The sequence below is a fragment of the Dendrobates tinctorius genome, unplaced genomic scaffold (assembly GCF_039654945.1).
Source record: "Dendrobates tinctorius isolate UK_male_01 unplaced genomic scaffold, ASM3965494v1 ptg000132l, whole genome shotgun sequence".
Lineage (NCBI taxonomy): Eukaryota > Metazoa > Chordata > Amphibia > Anura > Dendrobatidae > Dendrobates > Dendrobates tinctorius.
In genome coordinates, this window is record NW_027361800.1 from 3317648 (window position 1) to 3344662 (window position 27015).

Here is a 27015-nt window from a genome sequence, read left to right on the forward strand (position 1 = left end):
CACAAAATCGGACCCTGAGGGGCCACACCCACAAAATAGGAGCCTGAGGGATCCCAGCCAACAATTCAAGCCCTGAGGAGCCCAGGCCAAGGAATCAGATCCTGAGGGGCCCCGCCCACCAAATCGGACCCAGAGTGGTCCCGCCCACCAAATCGGACCCAGAGTGGTCCGACCACAAAATCGGACCCTGGGGATCCCCGGCCACAAAATCGGACCCTGAGGGGCCCCGCCCACAAGATCAGACCCTGAGGGGCCCCGGCCACAAAATCGGACCCTGAGGGGCCCCACTCACAAAATCGGACCCTGAGGGGCCCCACCCACAAAATCAGACCCTGAGGGGCCATACCCACAAAATCGGACCCTGAGGGATCCCGGCCAACAATTCAAGCCCTGAGGAGCCCAGGCCAAGGAATCAGATCCTAAGGGGCCCCACCCACCAAATCAGACCCTGAGGCCAAAGTGGCCCCTGAGAGGCACTTACAGTTAAAACGGATCCTGAGTTGAAAGTCTTGCAGGGGCAGCAGGCAAGTCTCTCTTAAAGGGGCAGCCCGGGCACCATTTCAAACCACTATCTGTACTTCTTTCAGGAAATACACATCTAGTTTATATTTGTGGTTTCTTTGTATGTCCTATGGAATAAAATTGTGTATTTTCAGGTGATGCCTACTCTGGTATATGTCTTCTTTCTCTTTTTTGTCTATTCGGGTTTATCCTAAGAAATATCGTGGTGGATCGGTGTTATATTCACCTGGATTGGTTGCTGGTGCCCTCCACACCCGAATATTGGCTTCCTTCAGTCGGAGCAGGTGCACATGTGCTACCTGAGGTTTTGTAGTCCGTTCACACTTGCAAGTGCATGGTGATTAAATGTCTAAGCATGCAACTGGCATTTAAATTTCGGAGATTTTTCCCTCGGCTAAAGGTCCTTCTGGAGTTCTTACAGATAACCTTTGCGTCATCAATAGGATTTTGGTCAAAAAAGTGCCATACTGCACTCTTCCTACTATAGTATAAATTTTCAGGGCTTGCATGCTGTGCTAATTTGACCGTCTGGGCAAGCTGTCCTGCAACTCTTTTTGTTTTTATACCACGTTTTTGAACAGCTACAGGCCTGCCAGATAACCCCTGCTTTTATGACGATGCCTGCTGTGGATCCTTCTCCTCTTCTGAACTATTGCCAGTGGCACCCTCTTCCCCCAATGCTTGCCAATCCAGGTCAACAACTGGGTCATCCATCACCTCCTCATTTCAGCTGCACCTTGCTCTGTGTCACCGTGTAAGGTGGTATAGTATGCGGGAATGGGCACCTGAGTTTCATCAGGGTCAGATTCTGGCTCAGTAGACTGCGAAGGCAATGTAGTGCTATGGGTCAATGTACCAGCAGAATCATCTAGCAGTGGCTGTGCATCTGTGCACTCCATGTCAGATTCATCTTGGACTGGGGAATTCAGGATTTGACTTGGTAACTCAGGCATGGTATGTGAAAAGAGTTCCATGAACTAATCAGAAGTGTGGCCTGCCGCATCCTTCACTGTTGTGAGTTCATTTTCCCCTTCATTACTGAGGCCCGAGGAACTCCCTCTTCTGGTGAAGAAAGGTAGTGAGCCTGATTGTCAAACACCTGGGGCTGATGATGATGACTGGCTGAGTGGAGTTGATGACTGGATATAAGGCTGCCGACGCCCTTCTGGCCTGCGGGTGATTTCTCTGTGGACTTCTAGGAAACCAGTCTGTTTCCTGCTCATCTAAAGCTAAGATTTCTGCTTTTTTGAAGCCTAGTGTCTTCAGGGCCTTTTCTACTGTCAGTTTGTTGGCTCTTATTTTCATAGGGCTTTTCATGGATTGCAGACAGCAGCCTTCCTGTCCTTTCCTATCTAAGCTAGCGTGGGCCCCATCTTTGCTCAGTCTATCTTTCTGTCTGTGTTTTGTTCTTTCTTCTTGCTTCACCGTCATTATATGTTGGGGGCTGCCTTTTACTTTGGGGTCTGCTCTGGGGCAGTTTAGATTTCCCCTTTCTGTCTTTAGGCTATGTAGTCCTCCGGCTGTGATCGAGGGGCCTAGGGCATCGTAGGAGCCCCCCACGGCTACTGCTAGTTGTGTTGATAGGTTCAGGGGTCTGCAATCCGATAGCTGCCAACTTCTCTGGTTTTCTGGACTTAGCTAGCATTACTATTTTTGCCTCCTAAAGTGACTCAATCATAACAGAATCACCCGCCATACTGCAGATTCTAGGGTACTCAATAGCAGGAAAGAATTGTATAAAAAAAAAAAAAAAAGGTGTGTATATTTTTTCCTCTATATCTCTGAGGCCGTAGGGGGAATTTTTTTTTTCTTCTCTCAATGGAGATAAAGCAATTGTCTGATCGTGTGGAGCAGCTCGCTGCGGAAGTGCGGGGAATTTCTGCCTACCTTGCTCATTCACATGCTGCTGAACCAAAGATTCCTACACCTGATGTATTTTTTGGGGATCGGTCTAAATTTTTGAATTTCAAAAATAATTGTAAATTATTTTTTGCCTTGAAGCCTAACTCGTCAGGGAGCTCCGCGCAGCAGGTTAAAATTGTCATCTCTTTGCTGCGAGGCGATCCCCAGGATTGGGCATTTTCTTTGAAACCAGATGATCCTATTCTGAATAATGTGAATGCATTTTTTCAGGCCTTGGGGTTGTTGTATGATGAACCTAATGCCATTGATCAGGCTGAAAAGATCCTGCTGGCATTGAACCAGGGTCGTGATTCTGCAGAGTTGTACTGTCAAAAGTTCCGAAAGTGGGCGGTACTTACTACCTGGAATGATAGTGTCTTGGCTGCTCTCTTTCGGAAGGGGTTGTCAGAAGCCGTAAAAGATACTATGGTGGGATTTCCTGTTCCCTCTGGTCTTGACGATTCTATGTCTTTAGCTATTCAGGTTGATCGGCGTTTACACGAACGCAGAGCTGCACGAGAGGTGTTGCCACCTGTTGAACAGATGTCTGAACCTATGCAATGTGATAGAGTTTTTTCCAGAGAGCAGCGTCAGGAGTTCAGAAGGCGTAATAAGTTGTGTTTTTTCTGTGGAGATGCCTCGCATATTATTTCTGTCTGTCCTAAACGCGAGAAACGCTTTGCACACACGTTTTCTGTTGGTGGTGTTCAACCTAAGTTTCTTCTGGCTATTACTCTGATCTGCTCCCTGTCCACATTTTCCGCCAAGGCTTTTGTGGATTCGGTAGCAGCTCTAAACCTAATGGACTTGGATTTTGCTAAACGTTGTGGATTTCCGATGACACCTCTGCAGACGCCTATCCCTTTGAGGGGGATTGATGCTACTCCTTTGGCTAAAAATAAACCTCAGTTTTGGACCCAGGTGGTAATGCGGGTCGCCCCAGACCATCAAGAAAATTGCAGGTTTTTGGTGTTACATAATCTGCATGATACTATTGTTCTGGGGTTTCCCTGGTTACAAATTCATAATCCAGTTTTGGATTGGAAATCTGTGTCTGTGGTGAGTTGGGGTTGTCGGTGTGCCTTTAGTGAGGCTCCGGTGTTTTCCACCTCTCCTCAGTCGCATGATGTTCCTGATTATTTGGCGGACTTTTATGATGTATTTAGTGAGAATGAGTCTGCGTCTCTGCCTCCTCATAGGAGTTATGACTGTGCTATTGAACTGAGCCCGGGGTGTAAATTTCCCAAGGGTCGGCTCTTCAATTTATCTGTACCCGAGCACGAGGCTATGCGATCCTATATTAAGGAGGCGTTGGAGAAGGGTCATATTAGACCATCCTCGTCACCCTTAGGTGCCGGGTTTTTTTTTGTAGCCAAAAAGGATGGATCATTAAGACCTTGTATTGATTATCTTGCTCTCAACAAAATTACTGTTAAATATCAGTATCCGTTACCCCTGATTTCTGATCTATTCTCCAGAGTTAAAGGTGCTTGCTGGTTTACCAAGCTTAACCTCAGGGGGGCGTATAATCTTATTCGCATTAAGCATGGGGATGAATGGAAGACGGCGTTTAATACTCAGGAGGGACATTTTGAGTACCTGGTGATGCCTTTTGGGCTCACTAATGCCCCTTCTGTCTTCCAGTGCTTCATGAACGATATTTTCCGAGATTTTGTCGATACATTTTTGATTATCTATCTGGATGATATTTTGATCTTCTCCAAGGATTGGGATTCTCATGTGGAACATATTCGGACTGTGTTCCAGATCTTGAGGGAGAATTCCCTGTATGTCAAAGGATCTAAATGCCTTTTTGGAGTACAGAGGATTTCTTTTTTGGGATTTATTTTGTCCCCGTCAACTATTGAAATGGACCCGGCCAAGGTACAGGCCATTTACGATTGGGTTCAGCCCACTTCTTGAAGGCCCTCCAGAAGTTTTTGGGTTTTGCTAATTTTTATCGGAAATTAATAGCAAAATTTTCTAGTATTGCCAAGCCATTGACTGATTTGACTAAGAAGGGTGCTGATGTGTTAAATTGGTCTCCGGAGGCTGTTTCTTCCTTTCAGGAGCTGAAGCGAAGATTCACCTCCGCTCCGGTTTTGCGGCAACCTGATGTCTCACTTCCGTTCCAGGTAGAGGTGGATGCTTCTGAGATTGGTGCAGGAGCTGTTTTGTCCCAAAAGGATCCTGTAACATCTAAAATGAATCCCTGTGCTTTCTTTTCCCGAAAGTTCTCTCCATCTGAACGTAACTATGATGTGGGGAATCGGGAACTGTTAGCCATGAAATGGGCATTTGAGGAGTGGAGACATTGGTTGGAGGGAGCTAAGCATCAAGTCGTGGTCCTCACTGACCACAAGAATTTGATTTACCTAGAGTCGGCTAAGCGCTTGAACCCTAGACAGGCTAGGTGGGCCTTGTTTTTTACACGTTTTGATTTTGTGGTTTCTTTTCTTCCTGGAACTAAGAATGTCAAGGCTGACGCCCTCTCTAGGAGCTTCTTTGCTGATTCTCCTGTGGTGACCAAGCCTGCTACCATCTTAGGCGAAGGGGTAGTTCTTTCTGCCATCTCGCCCAATTTGAGACGTGCTCTGGAAGAGTTCCAGGAGGACAAACCTGAGCGCTGTCCCAGTGGAAAGTTGTATGTTCCTGACCAGTGGAAGAAGAGAGTGATGTCTGAAGTTCATTGCTCTGCTTTGGCTGGTCATCCAGGTATTTTTGGTACTAGAGATCTGGTGAATCGGTCTTTTTGGTGGCCCTCCTTGTCTCGTGATGTTAGGAATTTTGTGCAGTCCTGTGGGACGTGCTCCCGGTCTAAATCGTGTTCTCGCTCTAGTGGGTTGTTGATGCCTTTGCCTGTCCCCAAGAGGCCATGGACCCATATTTCAATGGATTTCATCTCTGATATGCCTGTCTCTCAAAGGATGACTGTTATTTGGGTGATTTGTGATAGGTTCTCTAAGATGGTTCATCTTGTACCACTCCCTAAGTTGCCGTCTTCCTCTGAATTGGTGCCCCTGTTTTTACAACAGGTGGTTTGCTTGCACGGGATTCCTGAGAACATTGTATCTGACAGAGGAGTCCAGTTTGTGTCTAGATTTTGGAGAACTTTCTGTTCCAAGCTGGGAATTCAGTTGTCCTTCTCCTCTGCTTTTCACCCTCAGACCAATGGGCAGACAGAGAGAACAAACCAGACCTTGGAGTCATATTTGAGATGTTTTATTTCTGCTGATCAGGATGATTGGGTTTCATTTTTGCCCTTGGCCGAATTTGCTTTAAATAATAGAGCTAGTTCTGCCACTTTGATGTCTCCTTTTTTTTGTAACTTTGGGTTTCATCCTCGATTTGATTTTCTTCAGGGCAGGTGGAGCCCTCTGCCTGCCCAGGGGTTGACACTGTGGTGGAGAGAATGCACCAGATCTGGGACCAAGTGGTGGATAAGTTATCTCTCTCCCAGGAAAAGGCCCAGCGGTTTTCCAACCGACATAGGACCATTGGTCCCCAATTTAAGGTTGGTGATATGGTGTGGTTATCATCAAAAAATATTGCTATGAAGGTGGCTTCTCCTAAGTTTAAGCCTAGATTTATTGGACCTTACAAGATTTTGGAGATTATTAATCCGGTCTCTTTTCGTTTGGCTCTTCCTGTCACATTTAAAATCCATAATGTGTTCCATAAATCTTTGTTGAAGAGGTTTGTTGAACCTGTTGTTCCGGGGGTTGCACCTCCAGACCCTGTATTGGTTGAAGGTAACATGGAATATGAGGTAGAGAAAGTACTGGATTCCCGTCTGGCTAGACGGAGACTCCAGTATTTGGTTAAGTGGAAGGGTTATGGTCAGGAGGATAATTCTTGGGTCTCTGCCTCTGATATTCATGCCAAAAGATTGGTGCGTGCCTTTCATCGGGCTCACCCTGATCGCCCTGGTGGCGTGGTTGAGGGTTCGGTGACCCCTCCTCAAGGGGGAGGTACTGTTGTGAGTTCATTTTCCCCTTCACTACTGAGGCCCGAGGAACTCCCTCTTCTGGTGAAGAAAGGTAGTGAGCCTGATTGTCAAACACCTGGGGCTGATGATGATGACTGGCTGAGTGGCGTTGATGACTGGATATAAGGCTGCCGATGCCCTTCTGGCCTGCGGGTGATTTCTCTGTGGACTTCTAGGAAACCAGTCTGATTCCTGCTCATCTAAAGCTAAGATTTCTGCTTTGCCTTTTTGCATTAGTGTTTTGTTTTCCTTGCTTTTCTGGATTCTGCTATTCCCTGCTGGGGTTAGCTGAATCTCCTTTTGCCTGTTGCTCTGTCTTCAGAATATTCCTGAGTACTGACATAGCTTTTTTGAAGCCTAGTGTCTTCAGGGCCTTTTTTACTGTCAGTTTGTTGGCTCTTATTTTCATAGGGCTTTTCACGGATTGCAGACAGCAGCCTTCCTGTCCTTTCCTATCTAAGCTAGCGTGGGCCCCATCTTTGCTCAGTCTATCTTTCTGTCTGTGTTTTGTTCTTCTTGCTTCACCGTCATTATATGTTGGGGGCTGCCTTTTACTTTGGGGTCTGCTCTGGGGCAGTTTAGATTTCCCCTTTCTGTCTTTAGGCTATGTAGTCCTCCGGCTGTGATCGAGGGGTCTAGGGCATCGTAGGAGCCCCCCACGGCTACTGCTAGTTGTGTTGATAGGTTCAGGGGTCTGCAATCCGATAGCTGCCAACTTCTCTGGTTTTCTGGACTTAGCTAGCATTACTATTTTTGCCTCCTACGGTGACTCAATCATAACACTTCACTTTTGGTGAGGTGAAGGACACAAGGAAAGGTGTTGTTCCTGACCAGAAGCCTGCACTGACGACTCGGTGCTTGCATTTTTGCACACTTCAGAAGAGGAGGCGATAGAGATGGAGGCTGTTTCTGCAATGTAAGCCAAAATCTGTTCCTGATGCTCCGGCTTTAAAAGCGGTTTACCTACTACTCCCAGAAAAGGGAACCTTCCAGGTCTTCTTGAGTCAGACAATGACGCAGGATCAACACCTCCTGCCTTAGCTGCTGTTGTGCTTTTGGCATAACCAGCAGATGCACAACCACCACCATCAGTACCAGCTGTCCCCGCCCACATCCGCGGCCTCTTCCACCAAACTTCCTCATGTTTGGGAAAATGTACCAAAAATACCAGCAGGTATATGGTACTGTATGAGGAGCGTACAGCTGTATACAGTGTAGGGGAAAATTTAAGTCTCGGTATGTATTTCCGTAGTCACACACAGACGCTCCCCTAGTATGTATTTGACCGTAATCCAAACAGCAGATATACGGTACTGTATCAGAAACGTACAGCTGTATAAAGTGTAGGGGAAAATTTAAATCTCCTTTTATATATTCCCTTAGTCACACACAGATGCTCTCCCAGTCTGTAATTGACCATAATCCAAACAGCAGATATATGGTACTGTATCAGAAACATACAGCTGTATACCATGTAGGGGAAAATTTAAATCTCCTTTTATATATTCCCTTAGTCACACACAGACGCTCTCCCAGTATGTATTTGACCGTAATCTAAACAGCAGATAAACGGTACTGAATCAGAAATGTACAGCTGTATACAGAGTAGTGGAAAAATTAAATCTCCGTATTTATTTCCGGAGTCACACACAGACGCTCTCCCAGTATGTATTTGACCATAATCCAAACAGCAGATATACGGTATTCTATCAGAAACATACAGCTGTATAAAGTGTAGGGGAAAATTTAAATTTCCGTATTTATTTCTGGAGTCACACACAGACGCTCTCCCAGTATGTATTTGACCATAATCCAAACAGCCGGTACATGCTAATGTGTGAGGAGCGTACAGCTCTATGCGGTGTATGGAAAAATTTAAATCTCCGTATATATTTCCGGAGTCACACACAGACACTGTCTCAGTATGGATTTGACAGTAATCCAAATAGCAGATATACGGTACTGTATCAGAAGCGGACAGCTGAATACGGTGTAGGGGAAAATTTAAATCTCCATATATTTATTTCCGGAGCCACACACAGATAGTCAGCATGTATTTGTCCGTGATACCAGCCGGTACACGGTAGTGTGTGCGGAGCAATCAGCTCTATACGGTGTGGGAAAAAATGAACGCTCAGTAACTGTGCAGAAAAAAGAATAAAAGTATGAGTGCTGTGTAAAAAAGCCATCTGGACAGCAGTGTGCACACAGCAATGCAGCTACCAGGCAGCCTAATAACCAGCGCTGCTGCACACAAGAAAATCCTTCCCTGTCACTGCACACTAACTGTACAGCACAACTGCTATCAGCAGAAGCACAGATTCTTTTTTCTTTCCTGCCTATCTTTATTCTTTCATGTCTAAAACTCTCCCTATTGAGAAACAGCGGCAGCAACCTCTCCCTATGCTAAGATTGGCAGAAGTAAAATGGCGGTCAGCGGTCAGGGCTTTTATAGCCACTGTGACGCCACAAAAAGCAAGCCAATCACTGCAATGCCCTTCTCTAAGATGGTGGTGGCCGCTGCCCACGTCATCGCGTTGCCCACAGTGTGCGTCCTTGCTCATTGGCTGAGAAAAGGCACCTGTAAGCATTATGGGAAACGCGACTTTGGCGCTCGGGTCAGCGACCGCATGGCCGACCTCACGCTATGGTCGGATTTCGCTCGGCGAAACCCGACTTTGGTGAAAGTCGGCGACTTTTGAATCTGACCGACCTGTTTCGCGCAACTCTAGCTTTCATGGGTCTTGGCATGCTTTCCACCAGTCTTTCACACTGCTTCTGGCTCAAAAATTTAAGCAGTTCCTCTTTGTTTGATGGCTTGTGACTATCCATCATACTCTTGATTACATTGCAGGGTTTTTCAACGGGGTTCAGGTCTGGAGAATGGGCTGCTCATGACAGGGTTTTGATGTGGTGGTCTCTTAATTTTTGCAAGAGGTAGCTATATATATATATATATATATATGTATATATATATATATATATATATATACATATATATACTAGATTTTGGCCTGATTCTAAAGCATTGGGTACTCTAGAATATGGCCAGCGGGAGATTAAAATAAAAAATAGTGATATACTCACCTTCCGATGGCCCCCGGACTCTTTCCCTCCTCTCACCACGCTCCCGGCATCTTCCGGTCCCAGTAATGCTTAGCGCGAAGGACCGAAGATGACGTCACTCTCGCGAGAGCGCGACGTCATCAGCGGTCTTTCGCGCAAAGCATTACGGGGACCGGAAGATGCTAGGCACGTGGTGAGAGGACAGAAAGAGTCTGGGGGTCATCGGAAGGTGAGTATATCACTATTTTTTATTTTAATTCTATTTTTTAAATATACTCACCTTCCGACAGCCCCCGGACTCTGTCCCTCCTCTCCACGCTCCCGGCATCTTCCGTTCCCAGTAATGCTTTGCGCACAAGACCGCTGCTGAAGTCCCTCTCGCGAGAGCGTGTCGTCATCAGTGGTCTTTGGTGCAAAGCTTTACTGGGTACGGAAGATGCCGGGAGCATGGAGAAGACAGAAAGAATCCGGAGGCTGTCGGAAGGTGAGTATATCACTCTTTTTTATTTTAATTCTATTTTTTACAGGTTGATGGTACCCAGGGTCTGGAGGAGTCTCCTCTCCTGTGGACCCTGGGTACCGGCTAGCGCCGGTCATCTCCCGGCTGCATCGCCGCTGACATGCGTGTGGCCGGAGATGACCCTCGGCAACCGTCGGGAGATCAGCGGCCAGCGCTGCTGATCTCCCGACAGTAGTGGTGGCGTGCGTCCTTCGAATTCCGGACTGTGCCTGTGCACTGCTCCTGTCACTGATTGGTCGAGGCCTGGCAGCCTCACTCAGCGATGCGGGATTTCGGTTACAGACAGACAGACACAATAAGACGACTATATGTATATATATATATATATATATATATATATATATATATTTAGTTATCCTCTGCGTACACACACAGTTATGACTTTTACACATCTATATTTACTGGCCTTAGGTTATCACATGAATATATAATTTATTATTGTAATCCAGAATGCTTTCCTAACAAGGGATAAAAGATAGTGCCTGAATTGTTTTATTGTCCATTGGTATGTGCATGAGTTGATTTTTTTTTTATTACAAAAGCACTTGCAGGGAGTTTATTGCTCTCTCTATCTTTTAGTTTCATTCTGAGATCTTTTCTACAGGACTGACAGATATCTTTTTGCTCTTCCTGTCATATTCTGAACAGTGCTGATTCCTAAAATACCCCTGACACCAGACAGGATGTTTAAATACCCTTCTCCCTGGCAGGTGCTATGCAACAGTTTAGAGAAAAGAGAGCAGGTAAGTGGAAAACATTTCATGATGTGTGTGGCAGTGGATGTATATATTATTTGCTGTATGAGTGGCAGCATGTGCAGTTGTGCTCAAAAGTTTACATACCCCTGCAGAATGTTTGCTTTCTTGACCTTTTTTCAGAGAATATGAATGATAACACCAAAACTTTTTCTCAACTCATGGTTAGTGGTTGGGTGAAGCCATTTATTGTCAAACTACTGTGTTTTCCCTTTTTAAATCATAAAGACAGCCCAAAACATCCAAATTACCCTGACCAAAAGTTTACATACCCCATTTCTTAATACCATGTGTTGCCCCCTCTAACATCAATGACAGCTTGAAGTCTTTTGTGGCAGTTGTGGATGAGGTTCTTTCTTTATTTTCTCAGATGGTAAAGTTGCCCTTTCTTCTTGGTAAAAAGTCTGCAATTCCTGTAAATTCCTGGGTTGTTTAGCATGAACTGTGTTTTTGAAATGTTCCCAGAGTGGCTCAATGATATTAAGGTCAGGAGACTGAGATGGCCACTTGAGAACCTTCACTTTGTTCTGCTGTAGCCAATGACAGGTAAACTTGACCTTGTGTTTTGGATTGTTGTCATTTTGGAACGTCCAAGTATGTTCCATGCACAGTAGTATTTGCTGATAACGTGCTGCATTAATCTTCCTTCAACTTTGACCAACTTTCATATGCCTTTGTAGCTCACACATCCACAAAACATCAGCAATCAACCTCTGTGCTGTACAGTAGGAATGGTGTTCCTTTCATCATAGGCCTTGTTGACCTCTCTCCAAATGTAACATTTATGGTTGTGGCCAAAAAGTTCAATTTTGGTCTCATCACTCCAAATTATCTTGTTCCAGAAGTTTTGAGGCTTCTCTCTGTGCTGTTTTGCATATTGTAGGTGATGTACTTTATGGCATTTGCACAGTAATGACCTTCTTCTGACAACTAGATCATGCAGCCCATTTTTCTTCAAGTGCCTCCTCATTGTGCATCTTGAAACAGCCACACCGCTAGTTTTCAGAGAGTCCAATATATCAGCTGATGTTATTTGAGCATTTTTCTTTGCATCCCAAACAATTTTGCTGGCAGTTGTGGACAAAATTTTTGTTGGTCTACCTGACCGTGGTTTCGTTTTTACAGAGCCCCTGATTTTCCATTTGTTAATCACAGTTTTAATGCTGCTGACTGGCATTATCAATTCATTGGCTATCTTTTTGTATCCCTTTCCTGTTTTATACAGTTCAACTACCTTTTCCTGTAGATCCATTGACAATTATTTTGCTTTCCCCATGACTCACAATCCAGAAATGTCAGTACCTGGATGAAAGATGCAAGAGTCTTTCTGGATCACAGAAACTCACTCAGCTTTTATGCACACACATACTGATTACAAGCAAACAGGTCACAGGTAAGGATGTTACCTTTAGTAGACAGTCATACCTATTTGTGTCATCTTCTGTGCGTGTTATTAGGACAAAATCACCAGGGTATGTAAACTTTTGATCAGGGTCATTTGGATGTTTTGGGTTGTCATTATGATTTAAAAAGAGAAAACACAGTAGTTTGACAGTAAATGGCTTCACCCAACCACTAACCTTGAGTAGAGAAAAAGTTTTGGTGTTATCATTCATATTCCCTGAAAAAACGCCAAGAAAGCAAAATTTCTGCTGGGGTATGTAAACTTAAGAGCACAATTGTACATAGCATTGTACTGTAAGGTAAGCTAAAAGTTGTAGGATCTGAATAGTATGTTACACAATTTTCATGTAAAAACCCTTCTAAACTCTGCCACCCATACCACATCTTTGGCACATCTATCCAAAAAGACTCTCAGCTCACCTACCACTTTAAAATTTTCCCAGATTAGCCCTTATTCAGAGTTGTGTGTAGGTCCCTCCTTTGCCCTGGGTGTGTCACTGCCTCTATGATCCCTGGACTTTGTCTAACAGTCCCTAATCATGCACATTTTGAAAGTTCAGAGTAGAGAGCATGGGCACTGGACAGAAAGGAAAGCATCACAGGAATAAAAGGTGAGAGAAAGTGGAAGTAAACCAAATTAGCAGGGGTGGGTACAAGGAATGCCTGTAATGACAGTGATGAGGAGACACTAGGACTGTGCAGACGGTGGCTGAGGATGCAAAGGGCTGAGACGAAATGTCTTGATCACGAGATCACAGAGAATACTATTGTGGGTAGATCATTATTGATTTTCATACAACTGTGTATAAGGTAAAATGGGATCTATCTTAGGGAGTGGGGATTCTGGAGCTACATAAGGGACAGTACTAAACAAGCGAGGACAAGACAAAAAATTGTTACACTGTAGCAGCTTATCAGGGTCAGAAATAGCCATCTGAGATGGTGTCAGCTTTAATACTGGAAAAAATTAGTTTTATGTTTTTGTTGCCACATCTGATTACAAGCCACAATTAGTTTGTAAAACATGTCCGGAGGGCATATACATGTATGGGCATTATTCTGTACCGTCATATCACTGTGAGGTTGAATCTCGTGGGAGAAACTATATCCATGTTTATGTCCCAGTATTTTGGGCTGTTAACGGCCTACTTTTTCCCAACACTTTGGGGTCTTTTATGAATCTGCGATTGTCTCCAGTTTGCACCCACACTTTAGTTGTGTTTGCATGGTGTGTACGCCTGTCTTCAGATGTGTAGTCAGCATGTTTGTGTCAGTGTTAAGTCATTCCTGGAATTATCAGCAGACTGTTATCAGCAGCGTGCAGCACTACTGAACTATTCCTCATCATACCCCCCCCCGCCTCCCTATGTAGCCCAATGACACCACCAAGTTAGCCACTAAATTAGGTTTACGCTTTTTCTTCCTTTATGTCTGAGCAAAGAAGTCCAGCTAAGATATTCATTAGTGATTTTACTTCCATTTGTATGTCCATTATGCAATGCTGAAGTTGGTTTCTTATTCGTCCAGTTTCTTATTCGGAGCTGAAGTTGGATTCTTATTCGTCAGTTTCTTATTCGGCAATTTTTTCTTTTCTGTTTTTTATAGGTTTAACAACAAAAAATAAGCATCACAATAATAAAACACAATGTGGCGAGGTGCCCTGATGTGAATACACTTAAAAACAGCTACAAAAACTAAAAGACTGGTACAAAAATGTTCATAAAAGTGGGCACCAAAGAGCATTAAAGAAAGGATTAAATTACTTTGGGCCACTGATCTCACACTGCAGACATATAGAACAGGGAGCCCCACATCAAAACCAGGTCTCTCCAGCCTGGCCCAAATGGGTTCTTGGCATCAGAACTGGCATGAAAGTGGGCAGACAGCCGATTTTCACAAAATTGAATAAGTAACTGATGTTTTTAAGGGGTTAAATGACTATGGGCCACCGATCTCACACTAAGAATACACAGATAATGATGCCCTGCATCAAACCCAGGTCCCTCTAACCTGGCCCAAATGGGTTTTGGGCATCAGAATTGGCATCAAAGTGGGCAAACAGCCAATTTTCACAGATTTGAATAAGTAACTGATATTTATAATGGGTTAAATGACTTTGGGCCACTGATTTCACACTAAGAATACATATAGTGATGCCCTGCATCAAACCCAGGTCCCTCCAGCCTGGCTCAAATAGGTTCTGGGCATCAGAATTGGCATCAAAGTGAGCAAGCAGCCTATTTTCACCGATTTGAATAACTAAAGCTGTTTTCACAGTAGTGTATCGGGGCTCTGCGGAGGGCTGCGTACTTCCTCCCTGAAGCTCCGCCCACTTCCACACTTCTTCTGTTTAGGTCTGCCTACTTCTGCATGCATCCTGCGTACCTATCTTTAACATTAGGTACGCAGGACATGCGGATGTATGCGGATGCGTCGTTTTGATGCGCCCACAGTCTATGCAAAAAGCAACTAGTTGCGTTCCCATGGGGTCGGCGGGCTCGTCCAAACAACGCATCCGCATACATCTGCACACATCCACATGTCCTGCATACCCAATGTTAAAGATAGGACGCAGGACGCAGGACGCATGCAGAAGTAGGCAGACATAAACGAAAGAAGTGCAGAAGTGGGCGGAGCTTCAGGAAGAAAGTACGCAGCCCTCCGCAGAGCCCCGGTACGCTAATGTGAACCTAGCCTTACTAATGTTTTTAAGGGGTGAAATGACTTTGGGCCACTGATATCACATTGCAAACATGTAGAACAGGGAGCCCCACATCAAAACCAGGTCTCTCCAGCCTGGCCCAAATGGGTTCTGGGCATCAGAACTGGCATCAAAGTGGGCAAACAGCTGATTTTCACAGATTTGAATAAGTAGCTGATGTTTTTAAGGTGTTAAATGACTTTGGACCACTGATCTCACACTATGCAAATTGCCTCTTCAGAAAGAAAGAGGACTTTTACTCTACAGCGCCACCTATTGGTAGTAGCGATCCTACAAGTCACAATCAACCCTTTAACGAGTCTTGTAGTATGACTTAGGATACAAGCCCTAGAGGGCTTAGAGGGCCCTAGAGAGGCTTAGAGGGCCCTAGAGAGGCAATTTGCATATTATTTTCCCAGAGGAGCATTGCACGGCGAATAAGTCTCCTTACCTTGACAAGCCACAGCTGGCATGTCACTCTCCGCAAGGAGAAACCTTACTTCTTAGACCCTAGTCCAGAGCCTCTCACCTTGCCAAATCAGATCTCATACTTTGCACTGACGAGAGCCAACAGCTCGAAACACCGTGTCTGCAAATTGAGATTCTGATTTGGCTTGTATCCTAAGTCATACTACAAGACTCGTTAAAGGGTTGATTGTGACTTGTAGGATCGCTACTACCAATAGGTGGCGCTGTAGAGTAAAAGTCCTCTTTCTTTCTGAAGAGGCAATTTGCATATTATTTTCCCAGAGGAGCATTGCACGGCGAATAAGTCTCCTTACCTTGACAAGCCACAGCTGGCATGTCACTCTCCGCAAGGAGAAACCTTACTTCTTAGACCCTAGTCCAGAGCCTCTCACCTTGCCAAATCAGATCTCATACTTTGCACTGACGAGAGCCAACAGCTCGAAACACCGTGTCTGCAAATTGAGATTCTGATTTGGCTTGTATCCTAAGTCATACTACAAGACTCGTTAAAGGGTTGATTGTGACTTGTAGGATCGCTACTACCAATAGGTGGCGCTGTAGAGTAAAAGTCCTCTTTCTTTCTGAAGAGGCAATTTGCATATTATTTTCCCAGAGGAGCATTGCACGGCGAATAAGTCTCCTTACCTTGACAAGCCACAGCTGGCATGTCACTCTCCGCAAGGAGAAACCTTACTTCCTTGATCTCACACTAAGAATACATAGATAGTGATGCCCTGCATCAAACCCAGTTCCCAATTCTGATGCCCAGAACCCATTTGGGCAAGGCTAGAAGGACCTGGGTTTGATGCGGGGCATCACTATCTGTGTATTCTTAGCGTGAGATCAGTGGCCCAAAGTCATTTAACCTCTGATAAACTTCAGTTACTTATTCAAATCTGTGAAAACCAGCTGTTTGCCCACTTTGATGACAATTCTGATGCCCAGAACCCATTTGGGCCAGGCTGGAGGGACATAAGTTTGATGCAGAGCATCAGTATCTGTGTATTCTTAGTGAGACATAAGTGGCCCAAAGTCATTTAACCCCTTAAAAGCATCAGTTACTTATTCAAATCTGTGAAAATCAGCTGTCTGCCCACTTTGATGCCAATTCTGATGCCCAAAACCCATTTGAGCCAGGTTGGAGGGATGTAATTTTGATGCAGGGCTTCACTATCTGTGTATTCTTCGTGTGAGATCAGTGCCCCAGGTCATTTAACCCCTTAAAAACATTAGTTACTTATTCAAATCTGTGAAAAGTGGCTGTTTGACCACTTTGGTGCCAATTCTGAAGCCCAGAACCCATTTGAGCCAGGCTGAAGGGGCCTGCGCTTAATGCGAGGCATCACTATTTGTGTATTCTTATTGTGAGATCAGTGGCCCAATGTCATTTAACCCCTTAAAAACACCAGTTACTTATTCAAATGGCCAAAATTGATTGTTTGCACACTTTTGACGCCAGTTCTGATGCCCAGAACCCATTTGGGCAAGGCTGTAGGGACCTGGGTTTGATGTGGGGCTCCCTGTTCTATATGTCTGCAGTGTGATATCAGTGGGCCAAAGTCATTTAACCCTTTCAGTAACGCTCTTTGGGGCCCACTTTGATGGCCATTTTTGTGCCAATTTTATAGTTGTTGTAGCTGTTTTTAGCGTATTAACATCAGGGCACCTCGCTGCATTGTATGTTATTATTGTGATGCTTATTTTTTGTTGTTAAACCTATAAAAAACAGAAAAGAAAAAAATCGCAGAATAAGAAACTGACGAATAAGAAACCAACTTCAGCTCCGAATAAGGGACTGGATGAATAAGAAACCAACTTCAACCTCGTGTCCATTACTCTCAATTGTCAGGTAATACCATCAGTTCTTCCTGCTTAGGCCACCGAGCATGCAGAAAACAAAGTATTCAACCTTCTAATGTAAAAGGCGTCATATACTAATGACTAATGGGGATACAATGCATGGGCTGCTAAAGTACTACTTTATCATCTACTGACATTGTGGAGATGAAGCCATTACTGCAACTAAAGGGAAATAAAGGAGTTCCCTTAATTTACAATGTGTTTTATGTGGGGAAATAAGGTGTCTCATAATATTAATGGTCTTTTGCTAGGATAGGCCATCAATGTCAGATCAGTAGGGTCTGACTCTTGGTACCGCCACTGGTCAGGTATTTAAAGAGGCCAGTGTTATTGTGCTGCAGTCTCTTCATTATTCAGCGTGCTCCATCTACCGTACCTGAATGTGTGCAGTAGCCGCAGTGCTGGGTATGGCAATACTATCCTATTCATTTAAATCAGTCATTGCTGTGACACCCAGGTCAGACAATACTAACTAGCAGCTGATCTGCAAAGAGCCAGACCCCACCTATTTAATATCGGTGGCTTACCAAGACAATAGGCCATCAACATTCTGATCCGGGAAAAATCCTGCTTATAAAATCCTTAATTTTCCAGCTAATCATTACATAGGAGCGTAGGTACATAGGAGCCGGAATTACAGAGCAAAATTTGCCTGGGTGGGCCTGCGATGCTACTGCGCAGGCGCAAGATTTCATTGTGCCATGTGGATGACGTCAGCCATGTCAATCAAAGTTGAAGAACAGCAATTATAAAAAGATAGGAGTCACAAACACCTCAGAAATAATCCCCATCAGATCTGATCATATTCATTTACAGAAAGCACAGGAGAAACTTGAATGGCATTTTTAGGGACATATACAGTGGCTTCTGAAAGTATTCAACCCCCTTGGCTTTTTCCCTATGTTGTTACATTGCAACCTGTGTTTAAATATTTTTGTAATCCGATTTGTGTGTGATTCATCAGCACTAAATAGTGTAAGTTGGTGAAGTGAGAAAAAAATAGGCATAAATTACATTTACGGGATCAAGTAACTAAAAACTGGCATGTGCATATGTATGCACTCCTTTTGCTTGCTATGAAGCCTCTAAAAATTTGTGGCGCAAACAATTAGCTTCATAAGTCACATGCTTAGTGGAAGGAAGCCCACCTGTGTCACATGGTCTGTCAGTATATACACACCTTTTCTGAAAATGTTACAGAGGCTGCAGCACCAGTAGTAGACTACCTCACCCTAGTGGTCTACGTTTTTTATATACCAGTGCAGCCAATCAGCTGTATCAATATCATTGGTCATCTGTCTGCTGGCCCAGATGTGACATCCAGACAACATGCTCACCAATATAGACATGCCCCGGAGGGGCAGAGCCAGCGCAACATTTTGAGGACGCATTGTCTAGGAAACCGTGACATGAGCTGAGCAAGCGCTGAGTTGTCAATGGACCAAAAAATCCTCAGTTCTGAGTACTCCTGCTCTAAAAGGTATTTTTTATGTACAGTATGTTGTAGTAGGTCACTCACGTGGCAACACAGAGAGGTAAGAAAAATGGGTACACCATCTCTTTAAGTCCTTGTTAGTTTTTTTTTTATCAGGCAGCATTAACCAACTCATGGGAACAAAAACTCAGCCTTTCTGACTAGCACAGAAACAAAACAATCGAAAGGAAAAAAACAACAATGCTGCAACACAGTCCATATGTTGCGGGCAGCACCCCACTCTGGAGCAGCACAGGTTCAGTCTGCGCTCAACGAGCCACAAAGCCTCTGGAGACTCCTCTCTCCAGGCTAGCTGAGCCCAGACTGCCTGTAAAGGTTGGTTATTTAAACCTATTCCTGTGATTCCAAACATGTAATTGATCACATGATCATGACTTAACCTAGGTCCTGGCAGGTCTGCCAGGAGAGATAAAATGGACCCTCTCCCACCCGCTCTATGAAGGTCCACATAAAAACGGCCCTTTTATGCAACGTAGTGTGCTGAAGAAAAAATGCTCTGGTTTCATATTGTAGGATTTGGCCAGGACGGTAGTCATGGCCGAGGACACCAGAGCCTTGGTGTCCTGGCCTTTTCCCACAGATACTTATTCTGCACCTGTCTTCATACCTTGTGCTTCAACTGGGACACCATCAGGGATACCACAGTGGTTCCATGAGCTCGGTTTTGCATACGGTTGCAAATAATGGAGGCAGAAACGGTGGTCAATGCAGAACTTTCAACTTTACTGTTCCCTTCAGTCACGGCAGGCACATTACAAAACATGAAGCATTCTTCCTGTACTTTCCCTACTTCTACTTCCTGCCAGACCTCACGTACATTCCAAGGTAGTAGTGCCTTAGGTGGTACCGCAGTATCACGTCTGTACATTCTCACCACGTAGGTAGACGGCCTGTCTGTTTCGCCCCAGGTCTTGAATCAGCCCCTGTGATGAACTGCGCCCTGCATGTCTATTGGTCCGGCTGTTCCAGCTGTAGTCTGCTATTCAGCTGCAGCTCCTTCTCTAGACCACTAGGGGGAGGAAGTCTGTTATTGATGTTTAATATTCATCATATTCATGTATTTATTTATATAGTGATTCACAGATTTACCCTTTCTCTATGCGGGCTCAAAAGAATCATGTCTACTAAGTAATGTCATTTTTTGATTGTGTAACAGATAATCATATTTCCCGGGCGCATGGGAATTGATATTGTAATTGCCAAATTTACTAGTCTCTGGAGATTATCTTTCATCTATTGTTGTTTTTATTACTGTATGTTAAATAACGATTGATTATAAATTTTTATGGGAGTATTTCTTATTGGATATCATGACTTGAATACAACTTCTAGTTACTCATAGGACCTTATTAGGCAAATATGTGATTTACATGAACTGATGTAAACCCTCCAAAAACAGTACAATTCCAGGTTATAAGGTAGCATAGCAGAAAAATGCCGGGGGTGTGTTTGTGTGTGGGTGTGTGTGAATACTTTTGCATGCCACTGTAGGAGAAGTTAGGAGATGATAGACACATTTGTGGGCTGCAGTAAAGAAATAAATAAAAGTGATGGCATTTGTTTAGATTAGAGATGAGCGACCTTGCCTTTTTTAGGGTCGAGTCGGGTTTCATGAAACCCGACTTTCGTAAAAGTCAGGTCGAACGAAATCGTCAGACTATAGGGAAAAGTCGGAGGCCGACTGAAACACGAAACCCAATTCAAGTCAATGGGGAAGCAAAGTCGGCAGGGAGTGGAGGGCAGTAAACACACCTACAGTGCCCATTTCAATGCCAAAAACATCAATTCTTATTACTGAAGCTTGTCAACCTTAATTTACTTCATAATAATAGTTACGCATTGAAAACTGGGAGTTATTTGGCTAAAGTTGTGGGGGGGTAGGGCTGGCTCCAGGTTTTCGTGTGCCCTGGGCCAAAGAGTGTCAGTGCGCCCCTTTAACACATACCACAACTCATAATGCTCCGATACGGCACAGAAATATAGGTATAGTACAATGACAAATACTTCACTGCTTACATGATATGACTGATCTATTTTAAATAGTACAATAGCTCAAAAAAAGGACAGTATATTACTCCATACAGTATTATGGCCACCACATTGTGCGCCATACAGAATAATGAGCCCCATATATTTCTCCATACAGAGTAATTGGTCACATATAATGTTCTATACAGTATATGATGAGCTCCACATAATGCTACAGTATATGATGGTCCCCATGGACAATGCTCCAGTGTGTTATGGGCCAAAATAATGCTCCATATATAATGGGCCGCATTTCTAATGCTCCAGTGTATGCTTCATAGATGCTGCTCCAGTGTCTGATCTGCCCCATTTAGAATGCTCCAGTATATGATGGGCCCCATGGATGATGCTCCAGTGTCTTATGGGCCCAAATAATGCTCCATATATAATGGGCTCCATTTCTAATGGTCCAGTGTATAATGTGCTCCGTAAATGCTGCTCCAGTGTCTGATGTCCCCCATTTGGAATGCTCCAGTATATGATGGGCCTCATTTTTAATGAACCCAGGCATGGTATGTGGAAAAAGCTCCATGGAGTAATCTGAAGTGTGTGCTGCCACATCCTTCCCTTTTGGTGTGGGTGAAGGACACAAGGAAAGGGGTTGCTCCTGACCAGAAGCCTGCACTGATGACTCAGTGCTTGCATTTTTTGAAACTTCAGAAGAGGAGGCGATAGAGCTGGAGGCTGTTTCAGCAATGTAAGCCAAAAACAGTTCTTGATGCTCCAGCTTTAAAAGCAGTCTACCTACTCCCAGAAAAGGGAGCCTTACAGACCTTCCAGAGCTACACCATGATGCAGGCTCAACACCTCCTGCCTTAGCTGCTATTGTGTTTTTGGCACTACCAGCAGATGCACCACCACCACCATCAGTACCAGGTGGCCCCCCATGCCCACGTCCGCATCCTCTTCCACCATACTTCCTCATGTTTTGGAAAATGGACCCAAAATACCAGCAGATATATGGTACTGTATCAGAAGTGTACAGCACTATACAGTCTAGGGATAACAGTAAATCTTTGTATATATTTCATGAGTCATACACAGACGCTCACAGGCTCAGTATGGATTACACAATAAAATAAAAAGTTGAAAAAGGGTACAGTATCACTAGATACAAGGTATATATAGTATAGTGTAAACATTCTGAATCTCTGTATATATCTCAGGAGGCAGACACAAATGCTCTCAGGCCCAGTATGGATTGCACAAGAATATGAAAACCTGTAAATGGGTAATGTAACACAAGCGTACAGCTGAATATAGTGTTGGGGTCATCTTAAATCTACAAATATATTTCCTGGAGTAACAGACAGACGTTCTCAGGCTCATTATGGATTCCACCAGAATCTAAATAGCAAAAAGGTTACTGTATCAGAAGCGTACAGCTGTATACAGTGTTGGCCAAATTTGAAATCTATATATTTCCGGAGTTACCCTCAGACGCTCACTCAGTCTGGGTTTGACCATAATAAAAAATGTTGTGAAAAGGTACTGGATAACAAGATAGCAAGTATATATATTATAGGGTACAATTGAAATCTCCGTATACATAGTCCCATAGTCACTCTCAGATGCTTACTCAGTATGGATTTGACCGTAATACTGAATGTCGAACAAAGGTACTGTATAACAAGATACAAGCTGTATCGAGTATAGGGTAAAAATTGGTATCTCCGATTCACCGTATATATAGAAGGCGTAAACCACACACGCTCACTCACTATGGATGATACCATAATAAAAAATTTAGAACAAAGGTACTATATCAGCACATACCAGGTATATCCAGTCTAGGGGTTATTGTAAATTTCCGTCTATACTTCCGGAGTCAAACACAGACACTCACAGGCTCAGTATGTATTACACCAGAATTTAAAAAATAGAAAAAGGGAAAGGTATTTGAAGCGTACACCAGTATACAGTGTTGTGGTACTTTTAAATCTTCGTATATATTTCAATCTCAGTAGGCCAGTCCAGACTCTCCGCTACTGGAAACTACATGGATACAAGTACATACGGAAAGTCGAGTGTTAGCAGAAATTTGGGAATTACTCATCGTGGGAAATCCTCCCGGTAGATGTTGCAGAGGCGTTGCAGACCCTCAATTACTGTGTCTGTGGAGACAGCGAAAATAGTTCTTTGTGAAAGGATTGCTTTATCGCAGTTGCGTGGATCACATCACCGTTACTGGTCTCCATCAAATTGTGATCACAGGGAGAGATGTAGACATGGTCCTCACTGCCTATCATGATGTGTCTGGTCATTTTGGAGTGCAAAAGACAGAAGCCACAGGCCGTAGGTGATTCGTTTGGATTGGCATGAGAGGAGACATTTAAAAATGGTGGCAGGAATGTCACATGTCTGTGACTATCACAACTGTGAAAGGTGATCATAAGGAACCACTGCATCCGCTTGTAAGTTGACGTCCAATACAAATGGTAGCCATTGATCATCTGAAGGTAGAGGCCAGCAGGACAAGCCATAGCTACATCTTAACCATCATCGATCAATACACCAAATTTCTAGTGGCCGTCCCTGTGAAGGATTTAACTGCCCAGACTACACAGCGGTGGAGCAGGGAGAGGTAAGTATTGCAACTTGCAAGTGCTGTGGCCCTGACCAAGCAGGGGGGGGCACACTCGTGGACGACGGTACTGGCACAGGGCCCCTCATAGTACGCTGGTGTGTCTGACGGTTAGTGGGCCCCCCCACCGTCAGACACACCGTCAGGGGCCCTGTGCCGTCGGCCATCAGTGGGCCCATCCACCTGTTCAGAGCAACGGCACTTGCCCGGGTGCGCCAGGTGTTGACCACAGCCCTTAGGGGGGGTGGGCAGCCCAGTTAGGGAGGTTTAAAAAATGGCATATGTTGATGTGTAGGCTGGACATTCAGCAGCTGCAAATGGCGGAATTGGGCAAGTCCGAGGAAGCGGAGGACAAAAGCGAGGCAGTTTTCTGGCAACCTATGTGTCATCAGGGGAAGGTGGGACAAAATCCTTTGAAACCCATGCATGGTTCATTTTAATGACGGTTAGATCAGCAACATTTTGGGTTGACAGATGGGTCCTTTTTTCTGTCAGGATTGATCCAGCAGCACTGAAGACTCTTTCAGATAACACACTAGCAGCAGGGCAAGCGACCTCCTGTAAGGCATATTGTGCCAATTCAGGCCAGGTGTCCAGTTTAGAGGCCCAATAGTCAAAGGGGAATGACCAGTGAGGGAGAACATCGATATGGGAGGAGAAGTAGTTTGTAACCATAGTTAACAACCGCTGTCTCCTGTCACTTTGAATCGATGCAGTATTAGCAGTCATGTGAGCGGTACTTGAGAAATCAGTCCACAACATGGTCATGAAACCCCTGTCTCCAACACCACTTCGGCTGTGCGCACCATGAACACCTCTTCCATTGTGCCCACTACGGCTCATGGGAGAACCAGCACCGCTGCTGTGTGTTGGGAAAGCCTCAAACAAACGGTTTACCAGAGTTGCTTGTTTGTTAGCCAATATTATCTCTAGGTTCACCTGTGGAATGATGTTGTGTAATTTGCCTTTGTAGCGTGGATCGAGGATGCTGACCAGCCAGTAATCGTCATCCTTCATCATTTTGGCAATGCAGTGGTCCCTTTTTAGTATCCGCAAGGCATAATCGCACATGTGGGCCAATTTTCCAGGTGTCAATAATGCACTGCCACTGCTGGGTGGAGGAGCACTTTCTGGCAAATCCACATCCCTCCAGTCACGCACAAACCCTGTACCTGACCTTGGAATGCCAACATGTTCTCTTGCCCCCTGAGAAGCATCCTCCTGCCCAAAATAATCATCCTCCTCCACTTCCTCTTCTTCCTCCACCTCATCCAGGACAGTTCCCTGACCAGACAATGGCTGACTGTCAGCAAGACTTCCCTCCTCCTCCTCCTGTTCCTCCTCCTCTGCTGCAGATGCCAGATCGTTAACGTGCGTCAAACTTTGCATGAGCAGACGCATAAGTGGGATGCTCATGCTTATGATGGCGTCGTCTGCGCTTACCAGCCATGTGCAATCCTCAAAACACTGAAGGACTTTACAGAGGTCTTTCAGCTTTGACCACTGCACACCCGACAATTCCATGTCTTCTCTCTAACTGCCTGCCCGTGTATCCTCCCACAAATGCATTACAGCCTGCCTCTGTTCGCACAGCCTCTCAACCATGTGCAGGGTGGTGTTCCACCTTGTTGCAATGTCTATGATAAGGCAGTGCTTGGGGAGGTGGAGCAATTGCTGCAGCTTCTGCATACGACTGGAGTGTACGGGCGAGCGACGGATGTGCAAGCACAGTCTTCTCACCTTATGGAGCATGGATGTTAACGCTGGATAATTATTAAGGAAGCACTGCACCACCAGGTTCAATGTGTGAGCCAGGCAAGGTATGTGTGTGAGTTTTGCAAGGGCTATGGCTGCTACAAAGTTACGGCCGTTATCACTGACTACCTTGCCTGGCTCAAGATGTAGACTGCCCAGCCATGACTCAGTTTGTTGCTGCAAGTAGTCGGCCAGTACCTCAGCGGTGTGTCTGTTGTCGCCCAAAGACATCATCTTTAACACAGCCTGCTGACGCTTACCACTAGCTGTTCGATAGTGGGACACCTCGTGTGCAACACTGCCAGCTGCGGATGGAGTGCTCGTGTGACTATGCTCTGTGGACGAGCTTTCGCTTATGGAGGAGGAGGAGGGTCGAAAGCCTACAGCCAACTGTTTCCTATACCATGGGCTAGGCAGCACTGTTCCACCGCCGCTGTCCCCTGTGGAGCCTGCATCCACCACATTAACCCAGTGCGCAGTGATGGACACGTAACGGCCCTGGCCATGCCTACTGGTCCATGCATCTGTTGTGAGGTGCACCTTTCCACTCACTGATTGTTTTAGTGCATGGACAATGTGGTCTTTCACATGCCAGTGGAGGGCAGGGATGGCTTTTCGAGAAAAGAAGTGCCGACTGGGAAGGTCATAGCATGGGACAGTGTAGGCCATGAGCTCTCGGAAAGCTTCGCTTTCAACCAAACGGAAAGCATAATCTCTAATGAGATCAGTTTGGCAATGTAGGCGTTCAAAGCCAGTGAACACAGATGAGAGGATGAGTACTTTCTTGGCCTACTCAGAGTGTCTGGTAGGGTGAGCTGGACTTGAGAGCTGCATATGGGGGAACTAGCATTGGATATGACGGACTGAGAAGGAGTTGGTGATGGTGAGGGTGTTGATGGCCTAGATTCAGTGTTTCCTTGCGAATATATTGTGATTGCCTGACTGCTTTGGCCTAGCAACGACACCTCAACATTTCTTGATGGTGATGTGCTTAGCGGTGGCCTTACAGTGGGGAAAGCGATGGAGCGTTGCTGGCTAACTTGAGTCGGAGCAGGTGCACATGTGCTACCTGAGGTTTTGTAGTCCGTCCACGCTTGCAAGTGCATGTTGGTTAAATGTCTAAGCATGCAACTGGTATTCAAATTTCTGAGATGTTTACCTCGGCTAAAGGTCCTTCCGCACTTCTTACAGGTAACCTTTGCCTCATCAGTAGGATTTTGGACAAAGAAGTGCAACACTGCACTCTTCCTACTATGGTATACATTTTCTGGCCTTGCACGCTGTGCTAAGTTGACCATCTGGCCAAGCTGTCCTGCAGCTCTTTTAGTTTTTGGTCCACGTTTTTGGACAGCTACGGGCCTGCCAGATAACCGCTGCTGCAATGTCAATGCCTGCTGCGGATCCTTCTCCTTATCTGAACTATTGCCAGCGCCACCCTCCTCCCCCAATGGATGCCAATCCAGGTCAAGAACTGGATCATCCATCACCTCGTCTTCAAAGTCATCTGCACCATCCTCTTTACCTTTTTCTGTGTCACCATGTAAGGTGGTATAGTATGCGGGAAGGGGCACCTGAGTTTCATCAGGGTCAGATTCTGGCTCAGTAGACTGCGAGGACAATGTAGTGCTCTGGGTCAATGTACCAGCAGAATCATCTAGCAGTGGCTGTGTCAGATTCATCTTGGACTGGGGAATTCAGGATTTGACTGGATAACCCAGGCATGGTATGTGAAAAGAGCTCCATAGAGTAATCTGAAGTGTGGGCTGCCGCATCCTTGACTTTTGGTGGGGGTGAAGGACACAAAAGGTGTTTTTCCGGACCAGAACCCTGCACTGACGACTCCATGCTTGGAGGTTTCGAACGTTCTGAAGAGGAGGCAATAGAGTTGGTGGCTGTTTCGGCAATGTACGCCAAAACCTGTTCCTGATGCTCCGGCTTTAAAAGTGGTTTTCCTACTCCAAGAAAAG

At 45.0% G+C, this 27015-nt stretch overlaps 1 protein-coding gene across 4 annotated transcripts in view; it reads left to right on the forward strand.

The window, feature by feature from the left end:
• Positions 1-27015, forward strand: part of MISP (mitotic spindle positioning) — a 274203-nt gene that overhangs the window by 159627 nt on the left and 87561 nt on the right. The window contains exon 2 of one of the 4 annotated variants that reach the window (XM_073543385.1): positions 10647-10741. The exons of 1 other annotated variant lie outside the window; for it this stretch is intronic. In XM_073543385.1, the coding sequence (XP_073399486.1) occupies positions 10682-10741 (60 nt within the window). In that variant the 5' untranslated portion in view covers positions 10647-10681. Of the gene's footprint in view, positions 1-10646; positions 10742-12634; positions 12769-17055; positions 17176-27015 lie in introns of those variants that run through there. 2 more of the 4 variants (XM_073543386.1, XM_073543389.1) reach the window with 2 other exon arrangements.